This window comes from Callithrix jacchus, chromosome 7 (genome assembly GCF_049354715.1).
Source record: "Callithrix jacchus isolate 240 chromosome 7, calJac240_pri, whole genome shotgun sequence".
In the NCBI taxonomy this organism is placed as follows: Eukaryota; Metazoa; Chordata; class Mammalia; order Primates; family Cebidae; genus Callithrix; species Callithrix jacchus.
The window spans coordinates 15,622,145-15,648,319 of NC_133508.1; the positions used below are offsets into that span (position 1 = coordinate 15,622,145).

Sequence of the window (26,175 nt, forward strand, 5' to 3'; positions counted from 1 at the left end):
ACCCTTGCGTGAAATCAGAGGGTGTGTGACTGAGATACAGCGGGTTCTGGTGGAAACTGCGCTGTTGACTGTCCTCCCACGACATGAAAGCAAAAGCAGACATTTTATTTGTCTGAATTGTCAGAAAATGGGTCTGGTTTTTGTCACCTCCTGAGATGCCCAGCCAGAAGATCTGAACTCCAGGGTCATGGACCTTCCCGCAGAGGGGCTGGTCTTGTGAGTGCAGCAACAAGGCGCTGCCCAGTGGAACCCCAGTCTCACTTCCCCACAGAGGTTACAAAAATACATGTATGTTTTCCTCATTGCATCATTTTTAGGTAAAGAATTTTAACCGTTTGGGGTGTTTGTTACTTCAAACTTAAGAAATCTACAAACCACAGGAAATGAAACTTGACTAAACGCAGATGATACAGACAGCCAACTCCCAAAATATGCTGGGTGCCACTCAGTTCTAGACGACCTTTAGCAAAAAAAGGTGTTCTGAGGAAACCCTCTGACTGTAACCAACTGCCTCCCACTTACAGGATACTCCCCTCGTGTGACCAAGTGGTGTCAGCCTTGAGGCCCTGACAGCACAGGTTGAGTGAAACCTAAAAGAGAACAGGGATTCCACAAGGTCTTCTGGAATGGTCCACATGTTGGAAAGTTGTTTCAGCATTTGGAAAGACTTGGCCTATTTCTAAAGCAATGCATGGTTTAAGAAGAATGGCAAAATTCAGCCAACTTTTTTCAAACACATTTCACCTTTTTTTTTTAATAACCACTAGAAAGAATGTAAATTATTTTCAAAAAGAATTCTCTCAAGAAAGCGTAGTTGGCCCATTCATCTATCTCCCCGCTCACAAGGGAATGAATGAAAGAAGACAACATGTGCCACCTCTGAAAGACTGTTATTCTCCTTCTCTGTATAAAAGTGGTCCTTTTAATTGTAAAAAAAGTGGTCATGTAATTTCTACTCATTTGGTTACAGATGAAATTAGCAAAGGAAGGCTCTGTTGTTTCAGTATGTCACCTATAAACCTGAATCCTTTGTGCTAAAATTGTTCAAATGTTCAATTGAATCTTATTCAATACCAGTGCCTTTGTGTATTGTGTGTCGTATATACGCATGGTCCTTGGCTTGTTCTGAGAGGCATTTAGTGGAATAAGAAGAAATTACATGAAGCCTCATTCTAGCACATTCTTTCTGAAATAAAAAGGCAGAGCACCCATAGAAGGTTCTGGAAAAGGAACAGATACCATGTAAAGGCAAAAACGAAAGAGGTGCTACGCTACCCAGGTCATATGGTTTGGATTTGTGTCCCTGCCCAAATCTCATGTCAAATTGTAATCCCGAACATTGGAGGAGGGGCCTGGTGGGAGGCGACTGGATTGTGTGAGTATATTTTCCCCTATTTTTGTGATAGTGAGTTTAGAACTGGTTGTTTAAAGGCATGTAGCACCTCCCACTTCTCCCTATTCCTCCTTCTCCAGTCATGTAGGGCATGCCTACTTCCCCTTCACCTTCCGCCATCATTGTAAGCTTTCCAAGGCCTCCCCAGCCATGCTTCCTGTACAGCCTGCAGAACTGTGTGCCAATTAAACCTCTGTTCTTTATCAATTATCCAGTCTCAGTTAGTTCTTTACAGAAATGCTAGAACAGACTAATTCACCAGGGAAGTGTGATGGTTCATTCTCTGTGTCAAATTGCCTGGGCTATTCAGTGCCCAGATGTGCCCATGACAGTGTGTCCACATGAGATGAACATCTAAATCAGTAAACTCGATGAAGCTGATCACCCTCCTCAATGTAGGTGGGTATTACCTAATCTGTGGAGGGTCTGGATAGAATAAAAGGGGAAAGGGGGAGGAATTCACTCCTTCTACTTTCTATTTGACTGCTTGAGCTGGGGTATCAGTCTTCTCTGCCTTGTTCTGGGACTGACACCATTGGCTCTCCTGGTTCTCAGACCTTTGGACGTGAACTAGAATTTTACCACTGGTGCTCTCGGATCTCCACTCTGAAGAGGGCAGATCGTGGAACTTCTCAGTCTCCATGATCATGCAAGCCAATTCCTCATAATGAATCTCCTTCTATACTTATGTTCCAGTGGTTCTGTTTTTCTGGAGAACTCTGACTAGTTCAGGAAGAGAGTGATTTGGGGTTAGCAGCTGTTGAGAAGTGAGGCATACGCCCAGGTGAGAACAGGTAAACCAGCCACTGTCCCTGTCCTCAGCAACTTTGAATCACTGGCTCATCCTCAGAGAGTCATGTAGTGAGGTTTCAAGTTCTGCCTTTGTGCTGACATGCAGTTAGTTCTCTCTGCCTGTGGTGTTATGGCCTTTTCCTTGTCACTATGAGTCAAGGATATTTGTTCTATTATCAGAACAGCATCCTGGCCAAATCAAAGGAACTCTCAGGTGTGGAAAACTTTCCTCTGCAGAGTCTCCACCCTGTAACATATCACCATTTCCCCATTACCTCATTCTTCCTTCTCCCTGTGAGGTACAAACATAGCCCAAGTTCAGTTCTTTATCTTATTCTTTGTTTTCGCATTGAATAGGATATAGAAGGGATTGCAAATAACCTTGAAAATAGCGCCTTTCAATAAAGGACCTCACTTCACCTTTAAACAGAATAATCCCTGCTTTGGGGGAGCACACAGTCTAACGGAGTCTTCACTGACTGCTCCCATCATTCAGGGTCTTCTATGCCCAGGTGGAGAAAGTTACTAACCATGCAGGGTCACTGCTGCTGGAAGCAATTCTCCCTACATCTGTCTGGTTTTTTTTTTTTTTTTTTTTTTTTGAGACAGGGTCTCACTCTGTCACCCAGGCTGGAGTGCAGAGGCACAATCATGGCTCATTGCAGCCTCGACTACCTGGGTTTAAGTGATCCTCCCACATCAGCCTCCCAAATTGTTGGGACCACAGACATGCACCACCATGCCCAGCTAATTTTTTAATTTTTTGTAGAGATTGGGTCTCACCATGATGCCCAGGTTGGTCACTGTCCTTCTTTACCTGTTTGCTAATGTTTAAAATCCTTTTTTTTTTTTTTTTTTTTTAAGACGGGATTTCACCATGTTGGTCAGGCTGGTCTTGACCTCCCGACCTCAGGTGATCCACCTGCCTTGGCCTCCAAAGTGTTTGGATTACAGGCGTGAGCCACCACGCCCGTCCTTAAAACCCTTTCATAAGCACCACATCTTTTCATTCCATAAGTAGATAACTGAGGCTTAACATACCAATAGGCTGAGAGAGGTGACACAGTGCACAATGCCCTTCTGATGACAGAGAAACTGGGAAGTGAAAGTGTAGAGGAGGGAACCCCACTGTAATGGTTAATACTGAGTGTCAACTTGATTGGATTGAATTGAGTATCAACTTGATTGGATTGAACTGAGTATCAACTTGATTGGATTGAAGAATGCAAAGTATTGTTTCTGGGTATGTTAGTGAGAGGGGCACCAAAGGAGATTTACATTTCTGTCAGTGGATTGGGAGAGGTAGATCCACCCTCAGTCTGGGTGAGCATCATCTAGGCAGCTGCCAGCGTGGCTAGAATAAAAGCAGGAAAAAGACAGTGGCAAGAGCAGACTTGCTGAGTCTTCCATTTTCATCTTTCTCCTGTGCTGGAGGCTCCCTGCCCTTGGGCATCGGACTCCAAGTTCTTCAGCTTTTGGACTCTTGGACTTACACCAGTGGTTTGCCAGGGGCTCTCAGGCCTTTGGCCACAGAATGAAGGCTACACTGTCGGCTTCCTTACTTTTGAGATTTGGCGTTTGGACTGTCTTCCTTGCTCCTCAGCTTGCAGAAGGTCTACTGTGTGACTTCACCTTGTGATCGTGTGAGTCAATACTTCTTAGTCAATCCCCCTTCATATATACATCTCTCCTGTTAGTTGTGTCCCTCTAGAGAACCCTGACTAATCACTCACGGAGGAGGCTTGGGACACAGAAAGGGCAGGTGTGAGAAAAAGGCAAACTTCATCTCCCTGGAGAACCTGCCTGGCACTTCTCTTGCTGAAATGGGGCACCCATTAACAGCAAACCACAATGTATCACATTAAAAGGAACTTCTTATAAATGGGCTAATGTATCCATGAAGCTAGTATATCCACAGAGTGATGAAGAAATGCTACCTGATTCTGGGAAAGGCACTAAGGTTCTATCTTTCAATCACCTACTAAGAAAGGTCTCAAATGTACATAGGCACAATTATCTGAGGGCAGAAGACAGGTAACAATGGTGGGAAAGGCAGAGCACACTCCTAATTGGTCTGTCATTGTCACATGCATGGCTCCTGTAAGTATTAATACAAATTATAGACCTCAGGATAAAGTGTCAGATGCCCAATTAGATCATCAGCCAAAATGTGGGCTGAAAACTCCAAGTAGGTATCACCTGGAATTCTATTTACAGTATTTGGGTTTTGCTTTCTAAATACTCTGGCTGATGTGTCTTCCTTCACAAGTGAATTTCATCTCCGTCCTTCCAGGCCCAGCTCTTATAGTGCATTCTCTTGAAAAACTTCCTGGATTCCTTCAGCTGGGGTTCTTTCACCTCTTTAGTGCTCCCCAGCCCCCTACTCATGTCTCTGTTTTAGCGCATGCTGTATTCTATCTTTTTTTGTTTTGTTTTGTTTGTTTTTTAAATGCTTTACTAGAGGCATAATAAAACATTATAGGTAAAATGAAAGAAGTACATATATATGTAAGTTATACATGTTTTCAAAATACATTCGAATATACAAAAAAGTAGAAAAAAATTATTCAGTCTTACTACCCCAACACATCATGATTGGCATTCTGTTTTATTCCCTAGTGGTCTTTTTCCATTCATTGTTTTCCTCATGCATGCTCCTACCCTTACCAAAATACGATTCCTGGTATACTGTCCTCCCAATTCCTTCTTTGTATTTCAGATAGTGTTTGCCTCTTAAATCTTAAAAAGGAACTTTTTTGTTTTTTTACCAGATATTTAAGAGCCATAAAACCCAAATAGAATGTGTGTAACTTGTTTTGATCCCAATTCAGACAAATCAATGGGAGAAAGCAGGGAAATGTACTCTGTGGTTTTTTTTTTTAAAATACTTTAACAAAGAAAAATGATTGATAGTAGCTGAATCTGGGAGGTGAGGATGATGGGTTGATTGTGCTATTTACTTTCATGTATGTTTGAAATTTTTCACAATAGAAATAAAAATATTAAAGTAAAAAAAAAAAAGACCTGGACAAATGCTCTTAAGTACAGGTGACTAGTAACTTTGGAAATCATACTATTGAGCTAGGTAAAAATAATTCCAGGACTAATCAAAGGGCTGATACATTCATAAAGATTGCTAACCCAACATCAAGCAAAACAAGAATTGCATGGAACTGAACTGATGATGGACTAAAGTGATTTTTTTATTATTTTATTTTTAAATGTTAATCTATTTACTTGTTTATTTATTTTGAGACTGGCTAATTTTTGTATTTTTGGTAAAGATGGGGTTTCACTATGTTGCCTAGGCTGGTCTTGAACTCCTGGGCTCAAAAGATTCACCCACCTCAGTCTCCCAAAGTGCTGGGATTACAGGTGTGAGCCACAGTACCCGGCCTAAAATAATTTTTTTATGACTTTTTATTTAAAACATGGCTGATTCTTTCTGTTTTTTTTCCAGAGCCAAGAAAATTTTTTCTTCTAAGCTATTCATAACTTACAACAATTAGTATTCTATCTTTTATCCTAGAGCTCTGTATGGTCATGTTTTAAAGGCTCTATTTGACTTAAGTTCTATGAAGGCAAGACTTCCACAGTACTCTGCTTTCTCTAAAACTTACATTTTACCAATTTAAAGGCTACCATTTCGCTATAACTCACATTCTATCTGTCTAATGGTTGTGTTTCTCACTTTCCATAGGTTCTAAGCGGCATGGAGCCATGTATGTTGTATTTACCACTCTAAATACAGTCATGTGTCATGTAACAATGTTTTGCTTAACAGCAAACCACATGTGGAACAGTGGAACCATAAGATTCTACTATTGTACTTTTTATTGTACCTCTTTTATGGTGAGATATGTTTATATACACAAATACTTGCCACTGTTATAACTGCCTACAATTTTCAGTGTGATAACATGCTGTACAGGTTTATAGCCTAGAAGCAATAGGCTACACCAGCTGGCCTCAGGGTGTAGTAGGCTATACCATCTAGGTTTGTGTAAGTTCCCTCTGTGATATTTACACAGTGACAAAATTGCTAGTGACACATTTCTCAGAATGTATCCTCCTCCTCATTCTCAGATTCATGACTATATAGCATAATTCCTATTATAATATCTGGTATATAGAGGACATTCAGTAAAAGTTTTTTGAATGAATATAGTGTATATTCACACTTTTCAAATAATTCAGCAGACACAACTTATACCTAACAGGATTTTAGAGAATGGCTAATCAATATGGGAGATCTGGTAGAATGAACTAGAACCAGAGACAAGTATACCCAAAGCAAGATGCAATGCAGAGACACACATTTAGGAATAAATCCTGAATTAAGAAGAAGAGGCACTCTACAGCAAGCCCCAAAGTCAGTGGACCCAAGCATTTTAAAGAAATCATGAGAAACTGCATTTTCTGCTAGAAATTTCCATTTAGACAACAGCATTGTTAGGTGTTTTTGAAGAAAGTAAAGTAATAAGCCTTTAGTTCTTGTGTCAAAAATCTAAAACCTTACTGGATGATTACAGAGAAATTGGGATTCTATATGTCTACCTACACTTCGTGCATTCTTTTCTGCAGAATTATTTTCAAGGAGATGTTCAATTTCAAATGCATTTGCTGAGAGAAATCTTTACCACTTTGCTGCATCACTAGTAACACACACTGAGGGCCTGAGGAGCTGGGAACCCTAGCAGAATTTTTCAGAATGGGATGTCTAATTTCTCACCCTGAGGTGTCACAAAAGAACTCAGTAAAGTCATCTCATTTCCTAGAAAGTCTTCAGTGATTAGTGATGCCCTCCCAACATGTGTGAACAAATGTTCTCAAAATAGAGTGGGCACCATGCCAAGGGAACAAATAAAAGCATTTGTAACAGCAGCTGGGAATTTCATATCCTCTAAGTTGGATGAATTTGCATTGATGCAGCAATGATCATCCTCCCAGCCTTCTTCTCTAGCTGAGAAATGAAAGATCAAGGGCAAATGTGCAAAAGTGGTACTCAGAGCCATTTTCAAAGGTATAATATGTAAGTTCCACTGCTGCCCCTACTATGCCCCTATTATGAAAGTCACAGTAGGCTTTCAAACTCCAATCTTCATTACAAGTATCATCAACCGCAAGATACCTTCTTTGATCCTGCCTCCCAATGCAAATTGAATTGTTCCTTCCTCAGTGCTCCCAGCAGCACTTTGATTATACAGACATTTTCACATTATTTTCATATTGCAAACATAATTTGTTGTCTTGAGGGCAAGAGCCATGTCATATTCTTTTTTATATCCCAGAAATCTAAAATAGGCAGTGTTGGCCTACATCAAACCTACCCCACTGTACCCCCACTACAGACAGTAAGAGAGTGCCTTGCCCATAATGGACATGAGGGAGGCATTTCACAAGAATTTACTGAATTACTACTATGTACCAGGCACTGTCCAAGGTGCTAGGGATACCATTAAAGAAGACTGGTAATGTCCCCACTCTCTAAGAGACAATACTTTAATAAACCACAGATTAACAGAAATATAATTTTGGATTATGTATTAGGCCATTCTCATGCTGCTATAAAGAACTGCCAGAGACTGAGTAATTTATAAAGGAAAGAGGTTTAATTGACTCACAGTTCTGCAAGACTTAGGGAGGCCTCAGGAAACTTACAATCATCGCAGAAGCAGATGCAAACATGTCCTTCCTCACATGACAGCAGCAAAGAGAAGTGCAGACTGAAGGGGGAACAGCCCTTTATAAAACCATCAGATTTTGGAGAACTTACTATCATGAGAATAGCATGAGGGTAACTGCCCCCATGATTAAATTACCTCCCACTGGGTCCTTCCCACAACACATGGGGATTATGGGAACTACAATCCAAGGTGAGATTTAGATGGGGACACAGAGCCAAACCATATCATATTGGAATGAGCATAATGAAAAAAATCAAAATGTGAAATGGGATGAAGAGTGTTTTGGAAGAATGCCAAGATGCTTGGGAAAGTTTTCTCTGGGACAGGACATTTGAAAGGAGCCATCTGTACAAGGATCTGCAAGAGGAGAGTGTCCTAGGAGAAGGCACTAAACTAAAGCAATGTTGGTAATTGATGGGGATACAGGCAACTTGGGATGGGACAGGTGTAGAGGGAAAGGGTGGAGCTGATTAATTGCTCGCTCTGCCTCCTCCATCTGTGCAGGGTGCTACTTCTCCTCTCACTCTGCATGCTCTTTTCATTACCACTTCCAATTTCTTAATTCTTCTCCTCAATTACTATTAAATTACAAGAACATCAGCCTTTCCCAGCAGCAAACACATCTGGAGTCATCTTCTAACACTGAATCATATAAAACACCAAACTAAAAGCCGTTGGTAAATAGAGGCTGAGAGTATTAAGATTTAGCTTTCATTATTATTAGGCCCATTCAACTAATGTTTATTTTATGGCAATTACATCTCATTATCATTACAAACCTTAGTCATAAACTAAGTTATAAATTCACTCCTCATTTATTTCTTTCCACATTAGCTCCTAGGGTGTCCTATTGTGACATAAATCACTTTAGCAAAGCTGCATACTTGACCATATATGAACATAAAAAAAAAACCAGCGAACTTATCTAAATAATGTTTTCCAAGATAATCATACATATTTCAGGAAATAATGATACTTCTTAGTTTAGCATTACTGAATTGAAATTTTTTCATCATTATCATCATCTACTTCTTTGCAAGTATTTGTTCATCAAGAACTGTAATCAACAAAAGAAAGAAGAAAAGAAGAGAACAAGCTATTTTCTGCATGACGACCAGATTGCCCAGATGTGGCGCCTGGAACACATCACACATGACACTTCTAGTCATGTTTCCAATCATTTGGAACATACAGGTTTGCCTGTGCAATCTGCAAAGCTTCTGGATGCTCCAGGCACTGCTGTCAGCAACAGCAGCCAGAAAAGGAACCACACAGAATGTACTCTACCTGATGTCATCTTCTGCTCCAACTCGAGGCATTTAGATTCTTCTCGAAATTCTTCTTCCTAAGTACCAGCCCCCACAAACCAGAGAAGCAGGGAGAAAGTAAAAATAATGCATTAATGTAAGGCAATACTTTTTGCAAGCCTACTAATTAGTATCAGATCAAGACTTGAAAAAATTAAACCATTCCTTAAAGAACTGAGGCTTTGCACAAGCTACTACAAATCAACAATAGATGCTAAGTAGAGTAACTCCAGGGGTGTTGGGCTACACAACCCAGGGTGCCATTCACACGGTAGTATCTATGCATGTTGTCCCTGGAGTGGTACAGCTGAGGGGCCCCCTGTGACCGATACATTTAAAGGCACCCATGACTTAGAAATGATGGTGATTGGTTTTTCATAAGATTAAATGTCACCGGCATGTTTGAACAAAGAGAATGATGTTTTGTTTTTCATCATTTAGGGAACTCATTTGATGTAATGTTGAAAGCGACATCACTATTCAGTTATATCTTTATCTCTAAGAAGGTAGGTGTACACATTAGTCCGAGTGTGCACTGATATGATATTCTTTAATGCCAATGGCTGCCACTGTGGTAACACTGATAAAAGTAGACCCCATTCGAAATGAGGGAGATAAGAGGAATATCTAAATTATCCTTTTCTAATTTTGCCTGCAAGATGACTTTATACCAATTCATTTATTTATTTTTCATTTCATTAAACAAATATTTGTTGAGTGTCTTCTATGGGCTATTTCTGTGGGATCTTAAATCTTTAGGTAGGATACCTTCTGACATCTCTTGAATTATACGGCAGGAAGTTACCTACTCAGCTTCCTTCTTAGCCTGGCAGGAAGGCTACTGTGCTGACTTTGTTCTTTCCAAGAATTTAGCCCAATAGAAGATAGGCTAGACCTAGTAAAGTATACTGGTGTAGGTTTCCAGTAATAAAAACTGGGGCTATTCTATAACCAGAGTGGAAAAATGGAATTCAAAAACTGATATTATTCATTATAGGAAGACTCTCTCAAATTTGCCCTAAGTTTGCCACTTCTAGGTAATATCTCATCCAATTCAGAACCCACCCGACTCTAGAGCTCAGTTAGTAACATAATGTTCAGTCTGGGCGCAGTGGCTTATGCCTGTAATCCTAGCACTTAGGGAGGCCGAGGCAGGTGGATTCAAGACCAGAAGTTCAAGCTCAGGAGTTCAAGACCAGTCTGGGCCACATGGAAAAACCCCATCTCTACAGAAAATACAAGAAAATTAGCCGGGTGTGGTTTTGCCTGCCTAGTAATCCCAGCTACTCAGGAGGCTGTGGCAGGGGAACCACTTGAGCCTGGGACGCAGAGGTTACAGTGAACTGAGATTGCACCACTGTACTCCAGCTTGGTCAACTTGAGACTCTGTCAAAAAAAAAAAAAGGAAGAAAGAAATGTCTTTTTCAAAGGAAATTAGTATATCAAAAGGATATCTGCACTCCCATTATTCTTCCTAAGTGACAGCCCCACAAACCAGAAAAGCAGGGAGAAACTAAAAATAGTGCATTAGTGCATTACTTTTATTCAGCACTAGTCACAATAGCAAAGATATGGAATCCACCTGAGCATTCATCACCAGACAAATGGATTTTTTTAAATGCAGTAAATATACACAACAGAATACTATTCAACCATAAAAAGAATGAAATTCTGTCATTTGCGGCAACACGAATGGAACTGGAGGTCATTAAATGAATAAGCCAGGCGTGGAAAGATAAAGATCTGTTTGCCCTTCTCATATGTTCTTATTCTCGTTGCATGTTCTTACACGTGGGAACTAAAAAAGTTGATCTCATGGAAACCGAGAGTAGAATGATAGTTACCAGAGGCTGGGAAGGGTGTGCTGTGGGGAATGAAGAGAGGTTTGTTAAGGGCTACAAACATACGGCTAGATGGAAGCAATATATTCGAATGTTCACAGCAGAGCAGCGTGACAAACGACAATGGATTGCATGCTTCAAAGGAGCTACAAGAGAGGACTTGAAATGTCCCAATACATAGAAATCATAAACACACAATGAATACCCTAAATGCCTTGACTTGATCACACATTCTATGCATATAACAAAATATCACAAGTACCCCATAAATATGTAAAATATTATGTATCAATAAAAATGTTTTTAAAAAGAAATGTCCTTCCCGATTCATAAAAAGTGGTTTCATTAAATTGCCATAAGTATCAACTTATAAGTAAATTGATTTCACCTGTGTTGGGAACAAATGTTTTTCCAGAGATTAAAAATCATCTCCGAATACTCATCATCAGAGACCATTTCCAAAAATGTGCCCTACTTTTAAAATTCAAGGAATAGTACTGGCATAAGCAATTTGGATAAACAAGGCCTCAGTTCAATTTTCTCCAATGTATGTGTTATAAGAAATTTTAATGAAAATTGCCTCCAGAACTACATAATTGAAGGGGGTATGAATTAATAGAATACCAAAGAATGTGTAATCAACAGAAAAGCTCCATCACACAGCAAATAAATGCAGCAAGTCATTTCTTGTTTCACAGGGCCCAACAGAACAGTATATAATGAAAACATGAGTTATTTTATGACACAGTCACAGGAAAAGTCTCTTGAGATGCCAAAATATTCCAAATAAAGTTGTTTCCAAGATGAAAAGACTCTCCCCCTTGAGCCAATAAGACTGTTTACTTTTTCATTGCTCTGAATTCCAGAACTGTGAAATAACATAGTCCTTTAGCTCTTCTTCAAACAAATTTATGACTCTATCTTAAATAGCCCCTCCCCAAGGTTTCCCTTTGACTAGGGAGAGTTGCAAAGTCCCACCACAATCTGCAGAGGGAAGGATGAAATGCTCTTGGCTGGAGAGCTCTCAGCACAGAATAAATAAGCATCTGTCCTCAGTAGTATAAACTATGCTCTATTTAGAGAAAAGAACCTGAGCTCCTTCAATTCTTGTGTCTCTTCTATTCAGCGCAAGTCTGCAATTTGCTGAATGTGTTCATAGTGGCTTTTTCCCAGTAAAGCTAGAATAAAATGACAACAGTCCAATCGTAGTAGACAACAGTTGATTTTGCTGCTTGCTGTTCATTCACCATCTAGAAAGTGTGTCCTGACTTCCTCTTTATAGCCATCTTATCCCATTCTTAAGGAATTGTGGTTTTCTGTGCTCCATGATACTGATGCCTTCCCCACCACCCCACTCCAGGGGTGTAACATGTGAACCATCAGTCTGTGGCATTTCCCTCTAATTGGTAGAGTGGTCATGTTGTTGTAAGACTTTTCCTTAGTTCAGCTAAAGACAGGGTTCTTTGTCCCATGGCCATGAAAATTAAGACCATTTGAAAAGGCTTGACCACAATTTGAATGGTGAGCAAGATAGGGTTTTACCGGGTGAAAAGGAAGAAAAGGGGGAAACAGGGACTCTCACTAGGCCAGAGTCCCCACTAGAGCCCTTCCCCCCTGGCCATTGGGATCCCAGGTTACACATAAGAAGAGGGGCCAGGCTCCTCCCTGATGGAAAACGTGAACTTCCCAAGGCTCCACCCCAAGTGGGCAGGCTGGTTGGAGGTTTTCTGGGGACCCCTTCCCACCTCACTGTCACAATGTGACCTACTTAGGGTTAATGAGACATAATGAGGTTTTCTCTGGACTTCTGGGAGAATGAGCCCTGTTCTTACACACTGGCCCTGAACCCAGAGACAGGGGTTGCAGCTGCTACTGTAGCCACTACCTTGTTATCTTGCGCAGCTGAAACTGAAGCCCACACAAAGGAAGGCGGAGCCAAGAGATGGTCCCAGGCTTTCTTCTGTTGATATCAACTAAGCCTCCAATTCAGCCATGCCTGAAGCCAGCTTAACCCTGGACTCTTCCACATAAGCCAGTTAATACACTCACTTTTACTTAAAAAAAAAATCTATTTCTTTTTTAAACTAATTCCTATCAGGTTTTCTGTCACTTCTAAAACAATGAGTCCTAGCTCTGATCGACCAATATAAGAACCCTAGCTCTGGGAAGCCAGAAGTCAAGTGTGCTGATCATTGGTTCTGTACCTCACCTGCCATCGTGAGTTTTTTCTTTCTTTTTTGAGACTGAGTCTTCCTCTATTGCTCAGGCTGGTGTGCAATGGCATGATCTCAGCTCACTGTAACCTCCGTCTCCCAGGTTCAAGTGATTCTCCTGCCTCAGCCTCCCGAGTCGCTGGAATTACAGGGACCTGCCACCACGCCCAATTAATCTTTGGGTTTTTAGTAGAGACGGGGCACCATAGTGGTCAGGCTGGTCTCAGACTCCTGACTTCAGGTGATCCACCCTTGTCAGCCTCCCAAAGTGCTTAGATTACAGGTGTGATACACTGTGCCCCACCCCATCATAAGTTTTACAATGTTAAGTAAATTGAATGTGGCCATGATGATGTACCAAGAAGATGCTATTAAAATTTCTCAAACAAATGGACTTTTCACTTAGTCATGTGTTGCCACTTAATATGAATATATCCAGAAATGCATCATTCGGTGATTTCATCATTGTGAGAACATCACAGATTGTCCTTACACAAACCTAGGTGGTCTAGGCCTACTACGCATCTGGGTTAAATGGATTAACCTATTTTTCCTGGGCTGCAAACCTGTCTGGCACGTCAATGTACCAAATACTACAGGTGACTGTAACACACTGGTAAGTATTTGTGTTTCTAAACGTAGGAAAGGTACAGTAAAAAGACAGTTTATCGGGGCAGGCATGGTGGCTCACACCTGTCCTGTAATCCCAGCACTTTGGGAGGCTGAGGCAGGCAGATCACGAGGTCAAGAGATCAAGACTATCCTGGCTAACACGATAGTCTGTCTAAAAATATAAAAATTAGCTGGGCATGGCAGCACGCACCTATAATCCCCTCTACTTGGGAGGCTGAGGCAGGAGAATTGCTTGAATCTGGAGGCCAGGGTTGTAGTGAGCCAAGATTGCGCCACTGCACTCAAGCCTGGTAACAGAGTAAGACTCTGTCTCAAAAAAAAAGACAGTTTATAACCTGAGGGGACCACCATTCTCTAGGGAGTCTGCTGCTGACTGAAACATAGCTATATGGCTCGTGACTGTATTTCCCTTGAGGACTAATCCCAACGTGCCTCACTGAAATCAAACACTAGGTTTATACTTAGTGAGTTCAAGGTAAGATTTTGGTACAAATTAGAGTCTTTTCCTAAGATTCACCTGACTGAACATTAGTAGAAATAAAGAAAGAAGAAAGGGAAAAAACGGAAAAACATGAACCAAATACCTTCACAACACACGTCAAGTCACTTTCCTTTGGCCTCACAGTTTGGCAGCTCCAGGATTTAACATTTCACTCTACGGCAGTGAGTTTAGAAGCAAAAGGGCAGTTTGTTTGAAACAGAAATAGAATTCCTGACCAAGAATTAAAGAAGCCTGGTTCCATTCTTTTAAATTGACACAAAATAATTATACATATTTATGGGCACATGTGATATTTCAATACATGTATACACGTGGAATGACCAAAGCGGGGTGATTAGCCTATGTGTCACCTCAAACATTTATCATTTCTTTGTGTTGAGAACATTCAGTATCTGTGCTTCCAGCTATTTGAAAATATACAATAAATGATTGTTAACTACAGTCACAGCCGGGCATGGTGGCTCACGCCTATAATCCCAGCACTTTGGGAAGCTGGGGCAGGCAGATCACCTGAGGTCGGAGTCCTGACCAACATGGAGAAACCCCATCTCTACTAAAAATACAAACATTAGCCAGGTGTGGTGGCACCCGCCAGTAATCCCAGCTACTTGGGAGGCTGAGGCAGGAGAATCGCTTGAACCCAGGAGGCAGAGGTTGCGGTGAGCCAAGATCCCACCATTGCACTCCAGCCTGGGCAACAAGAGTGAAACTGTCTCAAAACAAACAAAACAACAACCAAAACCACAGTCACTCTGCAGTGCTGCAGAACACTAGAACCTACTCCTTCTATCTGGCTGTAATTTCGTTCTTCCTTCCCCCTACACTTCTCACCCTCCGGTAACCACTGTTCTCCTCTCTACTTCCAGGATACCAACTTTTTCAGCTCTCCCATATGAGTCAGAACATGTGGTATTTTTCTTTCTGTGTCTGGCTTATTTCACATAAGATAATGTCCTCCGGGCTCATGTATATTGCGGCAAATAACAGGATTTTATTCTTTTTTAAAATGTCTGAATAGTATTCTGTTGTATAAGTACCTCATTTTCTTTATGCGGTCATCTGCTCATGGACACTCAGGCTGATTCTATATCTTTGCTATTGTGAATAGTGCTGCACTCAACACAGGGGGTGGAGATCCCTGCCACCTCCCCTTCCCTTCAGATGCATACCCAGCAGTGGGATTGCTGGATCATATGGTCATTCTATTTTAGCTTTTGGAGAAAACTTCATACTGTTTTTCATAATGGCTGGACTGTAGAAGCTCCCCTTTCTCCACATCCTTTCCGGAGTTTATTTTTTGTCCCTGATAATCGCCATTTGAACTCGGCTGAGATGATACCGCACTTCGGTTTTGATTTGCATTTCCCTGATGATTAGTGATGGGGAGCGTTTTTTTCATCTACTTGGCCATTTGTATGTCTTCTTTTGAGGAATGTCTATTCCAATCTTTTGCCCATGTTTTAATCAGATTATTTTTTGTTTTTGTGTTGTTTGTTGTTGAGTTATTTGCATTCTAAGAGTCTCTAGGAAAAGGGGGTATCCACATGCAGAAGAATGAAAATAGACTCCTATCTCTCACCAGACACAAAAATCAACTCAAAATGCACCAAAGATTTAAACGTAAGACCCGAAGCTATGAAACTAGTAGAAGAAAACGTAAGGAAAGCACTTCAGCAGATTGGTCTAGGCAAACATTTTACGGATAATATCTCAAAAACAGCCAACAAAAGCAAAAATAGATAAATGAGATTATATCAGTCTCCAAGGCTCGTGCACAGCAAAGGAAGCAATCAACAGAGTGAAGCGACAACCTGCTATTCGGGAGAAAATATTTGCAAACTATTCATTGGACAATGGAGTCACATCCAGAATATACAGCAGCTGTGTTTTTAAACCCCTTCTCAGCACTGCTCCCTGGGATGGAGTCCTTCAGATTGCTTACGCGCCCTTTATAATATCAAACCACCACTTTTTTTCTCTGGAGTCTGGAGAGACATGTGTTTGCCAGTCCTTTCCTCTCCCTGAACTAGGAGATTTAGGACACAGATCCTTAGGTGGGTGTTCCAAGGGCTGTAGTGCTCAGTGTGAGCACAAACTCCTCTCAGGCTGGTGGCAGGTTAATAATTGACTGTCTCATTAACTCCCCAAGCAAGTTAGTTAAAAGCCAGGCCACCAGGTAGCAGCTACAGGTATGTTTTGTCAACTCCTTCCAAGGGGAAACAGAGTTGTTTGTTTTGTTTTGTTGAGACAGGGTCTTGCTCTCGCTCTGTTGCCCAGGCTGGAGTGCACTGGTGCAATCTTTGCCCACTCCCGCTTTGACCTCCTGGGCTCAAGTGACCCTCCCACCTCAGCATCCCAAGAAGCTGGGGCTATAGGCATGTACCACCACACCTGGCTAACTTTTGTAATTTTTTTTTGGAGACACAGGGTTTTATCATGTTGTCCAGGCTGGTCTCAAACTCCTGGGCTCAAGTGATCTGCCCACCTCAGCTTTCCAAAGTGCTGGGATTACAGGCATGAGCCATCTTGCTTGGCCATGTGTGTTTTTAAGACTGTTCTCTGCACTGATCCCAGTGGTATAAAGTCTCTGAAAATACTTACATGCCCATATTAAACTCCTAGTTTCTTTTGCTACACACGTGTATCTAATCCCCTCTGTTCTTGTGGTCGGTGCCTTAAGTGTTACACTGTGGGAAACATGGGATTAGGGCCCTTCATGTGGGGCTCAGACCATCCTCCCCCCAGGAATAAGTGGGGTGTTGGGAACTCCTTTCCCAGTGTTACAGCACAGTGGTCAGGGTGCGTACGGTGCCCAAGTGTGCCTCAGCTTTTCCTGTCCGTCTGATACCAACCTTTCTTCAGCTGTGTGGTGGGTAGGAGTCTCTCAACTGGTCTCTAACTTTCAGAGGAAATAGATCTGTGAGTCAATCCTTATTTGGTGTATCTGTACACAGAGGGAGGTCAGTAGTTTTCTGTTCCATTACATTCCCAATGTCACCCAAGGCCTGGTTCTGTTTGTCCACACCTGTCGCAACAAGTCTATGACCGATTAATGGCCTCAACTTCTTTCTTTTGGAAAATGGGTCCCAAATGAAACCCAACCCTTTCAAAGAAAATTGAATTTTAATTTTAAATAAATGTTTCTCTATCATGAAACACTGAAGGAGTTTTCAGATTCTTTCTATTAGGCGCCACATAACAAAGAAAACATCTTTCAGTGGTTAGCTTTTTATTTTATTTATTTTGAGACCAAGTGTCACTCTGTAGCCCAGGCTGGAGTGCAGTGGTGCGATCTCAGCTCACTGCAACCTCCACCTCCTGGGTCCCAGTTCAAGCAATTCTCCTGCCTCAGCCTCTCAAGTAGTGGGGATTACAGGCACAAGTCACCGTGCCCAGCTAATTTTTGTATTTTTAATAGAGATGGGGTTTCACCATGTTGGCCAGGCTGGTCTTGAACTCCTGACCTTGTGATCAACCTACCTTGGCCTCCCAAAGTGCTGGGATGACAGGAGTGAGCCACCACACCTGGCCACTTTTAATTTTTTCTCATTTCAAATAATTCTGGATTAGGGTCTCAAGGGTAGGATTCTGTTTCAAAGGACACAGGTGTTTTTGAGGCCCTTGACGTAGATTAAAAATTGCCCCCACAAATGTTCCAGCAAGCTAACGTGTTAAAGTACAGAGTTCCGTTACAACTTCTCCCGCAGCCGGTGCAGTGAATCATGCCTGGAATCCCAGTACTTTGGGAGGCCGAGGTGAAAGGATCGCTTGAGCCCAGGAGTTCAAGACCAGCCTAGGCAACGCAGTGAAACCCTGTCTCTACAAATAATAGAAAGAAAATACCCAGATGTGGTGGTGCATGCCTGTAGTCCCAGCTACTTGGAAGTCTGAAGTGGAAGGATGACTTAAGCCTGGGGATGTGAAGGCTTCAGTGAGCTGAGATCATGCCACTACATTCCAGCCTGGGTGACAGAGCAAGACCCTGTCTCAGAAAAAACAAAAATAAATAACATATCTAGTAGCAGCATCTAATTCCACATTTTGATGGATATGAAGAGTCTCTTATTGCAGGTGATTTAGAACCCAGTATCCAACACCCACCAGATTCCAGTACTGAGAGTCTTCCATACTGCCTTGCATTGCTACTAATAAAAATGTGTTTAGGCCGGGCGCGGTGGCTCACGCCTGTAATCCCAGCACTGTGGGAGGCCGAGGTGGGTGGATCATGAGGTCAAGAGATTGAGACCATCCTGGTCAATATGGTAAAACCCCATCTCTACTAAAAATACAAAAAGTTAGCTGGGCATGGTGGCGCCTGCCTGTAGTCCCAGCTACTCGGGAGGCTGAGGCAGGAGAATTGCCTGAACCCAGGAGGTGGAGGTTGCGGTGAGCCGAGATCGCGCCATTGCACTCCAGCCTGGGTAACAAGAGTGAAACTCCGTCTCAAAAAAAAAATGTGTTTAATTTTCCATGGAATTTATTATAGAAGCCAGCTGTAGCCCACTACATTCTAGGTTCTTCCACAACAAAAACTGTGCTTCCTTTTTCAAGCTTCATTCAGAGTCTGTACTCTCTCAACAGGTATTTATTAAACAATTGTAAAACGAATTCACTTGTTTACCCACTTGATTTCTTTTGCTTCATGCCCAACGTAGTAACATATCCCACAATAAAAATGCAAACATTGTTGTTTCTAGTAACATAGATAAGTCAGACATTCCTCCAAGAAAGCTTTCTGAAGCAGCCCCACCTCCATCTCAAAGTCTACCCCCTTCTATCTTTGAAGTATTACATTAGCTAAAATGACTTGCGTGCTGGCAGCGTGTCAGAGAGACCGCACCGTATGTATGCACTTAATCCTTAACAATCCTCTGTGCAGGTAATCTTATTATTCTTGGAGGAGTTGAGGAACTCACCCTGCAGTGGATGCTGTGATGTGGTACTTGAAAAAGTTGTCCCCTGCAAGATTGATTCTCAAAGCTATAAGAAATGCTGTTGACAGACAGCCCTCAGCTGTCAGCCTCCCAGGAGATTGCTGACTTGGTTGACATGGATGAAAGGCCTGGTCCCCTCACTCCAACTCAGGACAACCCTAATGGCCCTCCTCTCTCCCGAGCTTTCTGTGAGGTTGGCTGAAGCCTTCATCAAGACTTCACTGTAGCCTGATGCCTCCCCGTGCCCAGCCTTGCCCCTTTTTCTTCTCTTTCCATCTACAAGGGTTGTTCTCAGGAGCACTCCCAAATCAACATTATACCCGCTACTCTCCATTTCCCAGTGGCTTCCCAGGAGCTCATCAACACAGCCAAAGTGACGCTTCTCAAAAACGACAAAAACGAGATTCAAACCCAGATCTACTTGGCTCTCAAACCCATGATATAAACCACCACACGAAACGCTCTCCCTAATAATACCAATGCCTCTCTCTTGTTAAAGCTACTGGTGCCTGAACCCCACATCCAGAGATTCTGATCCAGGTAGTACGAGGTGGTCGGTGACTAACCGTCATGCTCAGGACTGAGGCGCTCCCCAGGACACAGGACTAACTGTCGTGCTCAGGACTGAGGCGCTCCCCAGGACACAGGACTAACTGTCGTGCTCAGGACTGAGGCACTCCCCAGGACACAGGACTAACCGTCGTGCTCAGGACAGAGATGCTCCCCAGGAGGCAGGACTAACCCTCTCAGGACTGAGGTGCTCCCCAGGACACAGGACTAACTGTCGTGCTCAGGACAGAGATGCTCCCCAGGACACAGGACTTTCAGTGCTAAAACCGGGAAAGTCCTGGGAAAACTGGGGCAAACTGGTCACCCTAATGGGGCTGTGTCCCTGGTATCTGCAATTTCAACAAGCTCCTTGGATGTTTCTGGTACACGCAAAAGCTTTAAAAAAGTGGTAATTGATAAAAATAAGTCCTAATGATGGGCGAGTGTTTTTCCACTACCATCGTCAAACTCTATTCCGTGTTACGCACTGTCTTGACAGGACAATCTGTTTACTAGATATTATCATCCCCATTTTACAGATGAGGAAACTAAGATCAGAGAAATCACGGAACTTGCCCAAGACCACACAGGCAAGTAAGTGATGGAGCCTGAAGACAAACTAGCTGGTCTGGGCCTATGCAGGTCAACCCTACCCCATGCTGAATCCAAAACGACTTATCCTGTCTACATTTCCTCCTCTGGAGATGGAGAGGATAATACCTCTGCCCATGGGTTGTCGTTAGGGTAAAATAAGGTAACATATATAAAGCACCCCCTTCACACCTCCCAGAGTGAGCACATATGTGTTCCCTCCCTTTGTTCCTTGGTGGGATGGTGGGTCCGTGTTTTCTGTCCTTTGGACACTAAGAAGAGGATTATATACAGAACTGTCCTGACTGAATACACAACTGTCAGCAGAACTGCCTCAAGGCAAAACTCACTTTAAGTCACCACACATTGACTGAGAAACAACGTGTTCATGGCATTCTGCTAGGAAAAGTGGGGACACCACAGAGAACAGATCGAATCCTGGGTCTCCAGGAACTCATCAACGAAAGGGAGAGATGGATTGCATGCACCTCAATCTTCCCAGGAAAAGAAAAACCCTAACACTAACAAATAGCTTCCTCTCCTCTCCTCTCTCTGTTCGCCTCTCTTTTCTTCTCCTCTTCTTCATATAGTGTGTAGAATATGCAGGATAAAAAGGAAAAGGAACTTCAATATGAGAACCTCAGAGAAAGAGAGTCTGACTAGCATGTTGGAAAGAGAGAAGGTGATAGAAATAAAATCAGCTCTTCTGTGTCCTCAGCCTTCATTTTCTGGGTGACTCCCTGGTGAACACAAGCATCCCCAGGTCTCAGCACACAGAGCAGCTTAGGTGGCAGACACATCCAGTCAATTCTAAAACGTGCTGAGTGATTCTTGTTTTAAGGAATTAACACAGCAGATACGGCTGTTGTGAAAAGTACCAAGAACTCCACAGAGCAGAGAGGGAAGCAAAGCCCGCTGGCATCCCACAGGGTGCTGGAAAGGACGTGGGCCTTGGAGTTAGGAAGATCAAGGTTCAAATCCTGGTCCTGCTGTGCAGAAACTGTGTGAACCTCAGTTTCCTCATCAAAAAGTCAAAGTACATTGTTTTCCTTTTTTTTGGAGACAGGGTCTCACTGTATTGCCCAGGCTGGAGTGCAGTGATGTGATCATAGCTCACTGTAGCTTCCACCTGCTGCGCTCAAGAGATCCTCCCACCCCAGCCTCCCGAGTATGTGGGACTACAAGCACACACCACCAAGCCTGGCTAATATTTTTATTTTTTGTAGAAACAGGGTCTCACTATATTGTACAGGCTGGTCTTGAACTCCTAGCCTTAGCCTCCCAAATTGCTGGGAAACAGGCATGAGCCACTGGACCTGGCAAAAAATGTTGAGGTAATTGTTAATGTCCTCGAAGGATTTCTGTGCAGATGAAATGAGGTGATGGACGTAAAAGTGCCTCCCTAGTCAATGTCACTGTGAGATAGGAGGACTCTCATCTGCCTGACTAACAGCCTTTCACCCTCTTCTGGTCAAAGTTGCTACCCCTTGGACACAAGGATGAACCCAGGCAAGATGGTATAACCTAATTCAAGCTAGGGGGTTGTGATGGTTTGTTGGTTAATATCGAGTGTCTACTTGATCGGATTGAAGGGTGCAAGGTATTGTTCCGGGGTGTGTCTGTGAGGGTGTTGCCAAAGGAGATTCATATTTGAGTCAGTGGACGGGGAAAGGCAGAGCCACCCTGAATCTGGTGGGCACCATCTAATCAGCTGCCAGTGCAGCCAGAATAAAAGGCAGAAGAACGAGGAAAGACCAGACTGGCTGAGTCTCGTGGCCTCCATCTTTCCCCTGTGCTGGACACTTCCTGCTCTTGAACATTGATTCCAAGATCTTCAGCTTTGGGACTGGGACGGGCTTCCTTGTTCCTCACCTTGCAGATGGCCTATTGTGGCACCTCACCTTGTGATCCTGTGTCAGTACTTTTTAATAAGCTCCCCTTTATATATCCAGCAATCCTATTAGTTCTGTCCCTCTAGAGAACTTTGATTAATACAGATTTTGGTGCCAGGAGTGGCTCTAATACAGATGACTTGGCTGGGACTCTTAGCTGGGCTGGTGAAGAAGTCTTATATTCTTGAGTTCCCAGGATGGAACCCTGAGCTGGCAACAGCCACAACCTATGAGAAAGTTATTAAGAGGATGAACCCAGGACCTAATGAGGAGACCAGACAAAAGGCAAAGAGCGGCCAGGCATGGTGGCTTTCACCTGCAATCCTAGCACTTTGGGAGGCCGAGGCAGGCGGATCAGCTGAGGTTAGGAGTTCAAGACCAGCCAGGCCAACATGGCAAGGCCCGTCTCTACTAAAAATACAAAAGTTAGCCGGGCATGGTGGCATATGCCTGTAATCCCAGCTACTGGGGAGGCTGAGGCAGGAGAATCACTTGAACTCAGGAGGTAGAGGTTGCAGTGAGCTGAGATCATGCCACTGCATTCCAGCCTGGGTGACTGAGAGAGACTACATCTCATAGAGGTTACATGTAATGTGGGATGATGGCATTCAAAACACTAAACAGCATGAATGGCATGGGATACCAGCTAAGCAAACAGGATGGGCCCCAGAGTCCTACGGTACAGGCTTAACCCTTTAGTTCCTGGACCATGCAGAGTTCAGAGGTCCACAAAGGGGATGATGAGGAAAATGGACACCACTAACCATATCAGAATCTCTGGGTGTGGGGTCCAGGTGCCTGTAGCTTTAACAAGGGAGAGGCACTGGTATTAGGGAGAGAGTTTAGTGTAGTGGCTTATATCATGGCTTTGAAAGCCAAGGGGGGGCACCTACACACCAGTCAAAACAAATAGGTTTCAATATTGTAACAGCCCAGTGTTCTCACAGATGCATACCTGTGGAATATTTTCAGCCCTGAGTGTCCTCTTAACAACCAGCCTTCTAGAACATCAGTGTGTACTGTGTAGGATGTTGGAGTCCTGCAAAAGCCTCTTTCTGGAGCACTTATTTTACTCAAATATTTGGGAGGGAAAACATCATTTACATATTAAAACAAATCGGATTACATTGCCCAAACAGTATGCAGAACAGACACAAATGTTTAGGATGAACATAAAATGTCAAGGAAGCCCAGACTGGGTGCGGTGGCTCACACTTGTAATCCCAGCACTTTGGGAGGCTGAGGCAGGTGGATCACTTGAGGCCAGGAGTTCGAGACCAGCCTGACCATCTCTACTAAAAATACAAAAATTAGCTGGGTATGGCAGCGCACACGTGTAGTCCCAGCTACTCGGGAGGCTCAAGCAGGAGAATTGCTTGAACCAAGGAGGAGGAAGCGGCAGTGAGTTGAGATCATGCCACTCCAGTCCAGTCCGGGTGACAGAGCAACACTCCGTCTCAAAAAATAGAAATAATATCGAGGAAACTTGAGTGTGGAATCCCTGATATAATGGGTAGTCCTGCAGCAAAGACTGCAGAGAACTGTCAGAGAAACTGCCAGGTAGACAGCGTTTATGTCCCCAGTACACAGTGTGGGACTGGCCGGGTGAAGGTGTGGTCTAAAGAAGCAATGTGTACTTTTAAGGGGAGCAGGAATCCACACCATCCTCCCACTCAGAGCACCTGCCCTCTCACCAATGTCGTGCTGCCTTCCTGAACCCTAGCTCCCTGCAGGTCTTGCTGGTGTTAGTTTGATTTTGGGGAAATCTAATCTTCAGTTGAAAGAAACGTTACTGAACAGCTCTCCTTAGTGAAAGAACTCACTGAGGAGAACTTTGAGGTAAGGAAGTGGGTGGGTGGTACAGTTCTGCAGTGGAATGAGCAATTGTTCCACACAGTTAGGGAAAGCCTTTGCAGAGACAAACCATTGTGTGTTTCAAGGTTTAGAGAGCCACAGGCCAAGAAAACCGCAGGAACAAACCAACATGCCTTGCAGGGTGGAAATTTCAGAACCAGTTGCATAGGAAAGTTTGACACAATCTTCTGGCTGCAATTCAACCTGCTGGTCCAAAGTTCAGAGTTGTAGGATGATTGCACAAAGATTTGCATTAAAGTAAACACTTATCAGACTCCTGGAAGATGGAGGGATAAGACTGGTTGTCTATACCGATGAGCTGAGAATCATTAGAAACTTCGAATGGAGATAGGGTTACAGATCCTAAGTGAGTGCCAACAGAATCACGACTCCCCAGCTACTTAGAGCATCGAACTTTACTCCACAAGTCCTCTATAAACACTTGTGGAATGAATGCATAAATGAGTGAATACACCACCTTTTTTTAAAGAAAAATGTTTCTTCCAAAAATCATTTTGCATGTAACGGAAGCTCCAGGAGGCTACACATGCATGTCCTCTGGCCTTAAGCTCTCCGGGCACTGTTATATATCTCTGGAAGACAATGCCCAGTTAAAGAGAGATGTCTGTCTTAGTCCATTTGGGCTGCTACAGCAAAATATTGCAGACTACCTGGCTTATAAACAATAGCAATTTATTTCTTTCAGTTCTAGGGGCTGCAAAGTCCAAGATCAAGGCAGTGGCAGACTTGGTGTTTGATGAAGGCATGGTTCCTTGTTTATAGATAGTGCCTTCTCAGCTGTGTCTTCATGTGCTGAAAGTTAACTAAAGAATTGCAGAGACGGGGCAGGGGGAGCCAATGGCTTCTTCTCCAGCTATCTCCTGAGCTCCACCAATGCACAGGGCACTTGCTATTCATAACTGTTGATGCAACTGTTTTTTTTTTGAGATGGAGTCTCACTCTGTAGCTCAGGCTGGAGTGCAATGGCATGATCTTGGCTCATTGCAACCTTCGCCTCCCAGGTTCAAGCAATTCTCCTGTCTCAGCCTCCCGAGTAGCTGGGATTACAGGCGCCCACCACTACGCCTGGCTAATTTTTGCATTTTTAGTAGAGATGGGGTTTCACCATGTTGGTTAGGTCGGTCTCAAACTCCCGACCTCAGATGATCTGCCCCCCTCGGCCTCCCAAAGTGCTGGGATTACAGGCGTGAGCCACCGTGCCCAGCAAATGCAACTTTTAAAGCAATATTGTTTTTGAATATATTTGTGCAAGTTCATTTAATTACAGTCATGTCATGTAACTCATTGCTTTTCAGGAATTTCAGGAAATGTTATGCTCAAAAAGCCTGGTCAAGAGAGGCTGAACTATTTCCTTGTTTCAGTAAAATAGCTCTCATCTTTCAGGCTGCCCCCAACACAACAATTATTTTCTAAATAATGTGCTTCGTACTAATTCTCGTTAACCTCATTCTAGAAAAGCAATGTCGTCTAATGGAAAACAAGAGTCAGGAGACCACGTTCCGGTACAACGTAATTATGTGAACCTGACCAAATTCACGCTTCCCTGGGCTTCACTTTCTTCTTAACACAACGGAGAGGACAACAGCTGTTTGCAACCTCATGGTCAAACAAACCTACAGATCAAATAAGGGAGGAACCTGAAAAGCATCCTGAGCTCTTTAGATGAACAGGAAGTTCAACACTCTCCTTATTTGGAAAGAGATTAATTATAAAGGTCAGTATGTATCTTGAGAATTTTCTTAATAGAACCCAGGCATTCGTGTGCAAATGAAAAACCAACACAATGCTTGGAACTCTGTCACCTTGTACGCAGTGATCACTGAGAAAATATTTGTTGTTTGTGGAGTGCTCTCACCCTGCAGACCATTTCAAGTCTGCATGGAGAATCCAGGAAAACACAGCAAAAGAAGAGATGGGTGGGCGGGGGAAGAGTGGGAGGGCTGGGGTCGGGGGGCAGGTGATAATG

General features: G+C 43.1%; 1 protein-coding gene across 3 annotated transcripts in view; it reads right to left on the reverse strand.

Annotated features, from left to right (window-relative positions):
• CDNF (cerebral dopamine neurotrophic factor) overlaps positions 1 to 26,175 on the reverse strand; it is a 210,694-nt gene that overhangs the window by 45,991 nt on the left and 138,528 nt on the right. For all 3 annotated transcript variants that reach the window (XR_013519544.1, XR_013519543.1, XM_078329523.1), the window contains one exon: positions 9,160 to 9,217. Coding sequence is in view for 1 of the 3 variants with exons in the window: in XM_078329523.1 (XP_078185649.1) it covers positions 9,160 to 9,217 (58 nt within the window). In the remaining 2 variants the exon portion in view is untranslated. The remainder of the gene's footprint in view (positions 1 to 9,159; positions 9,218 to 26,175) is intronic.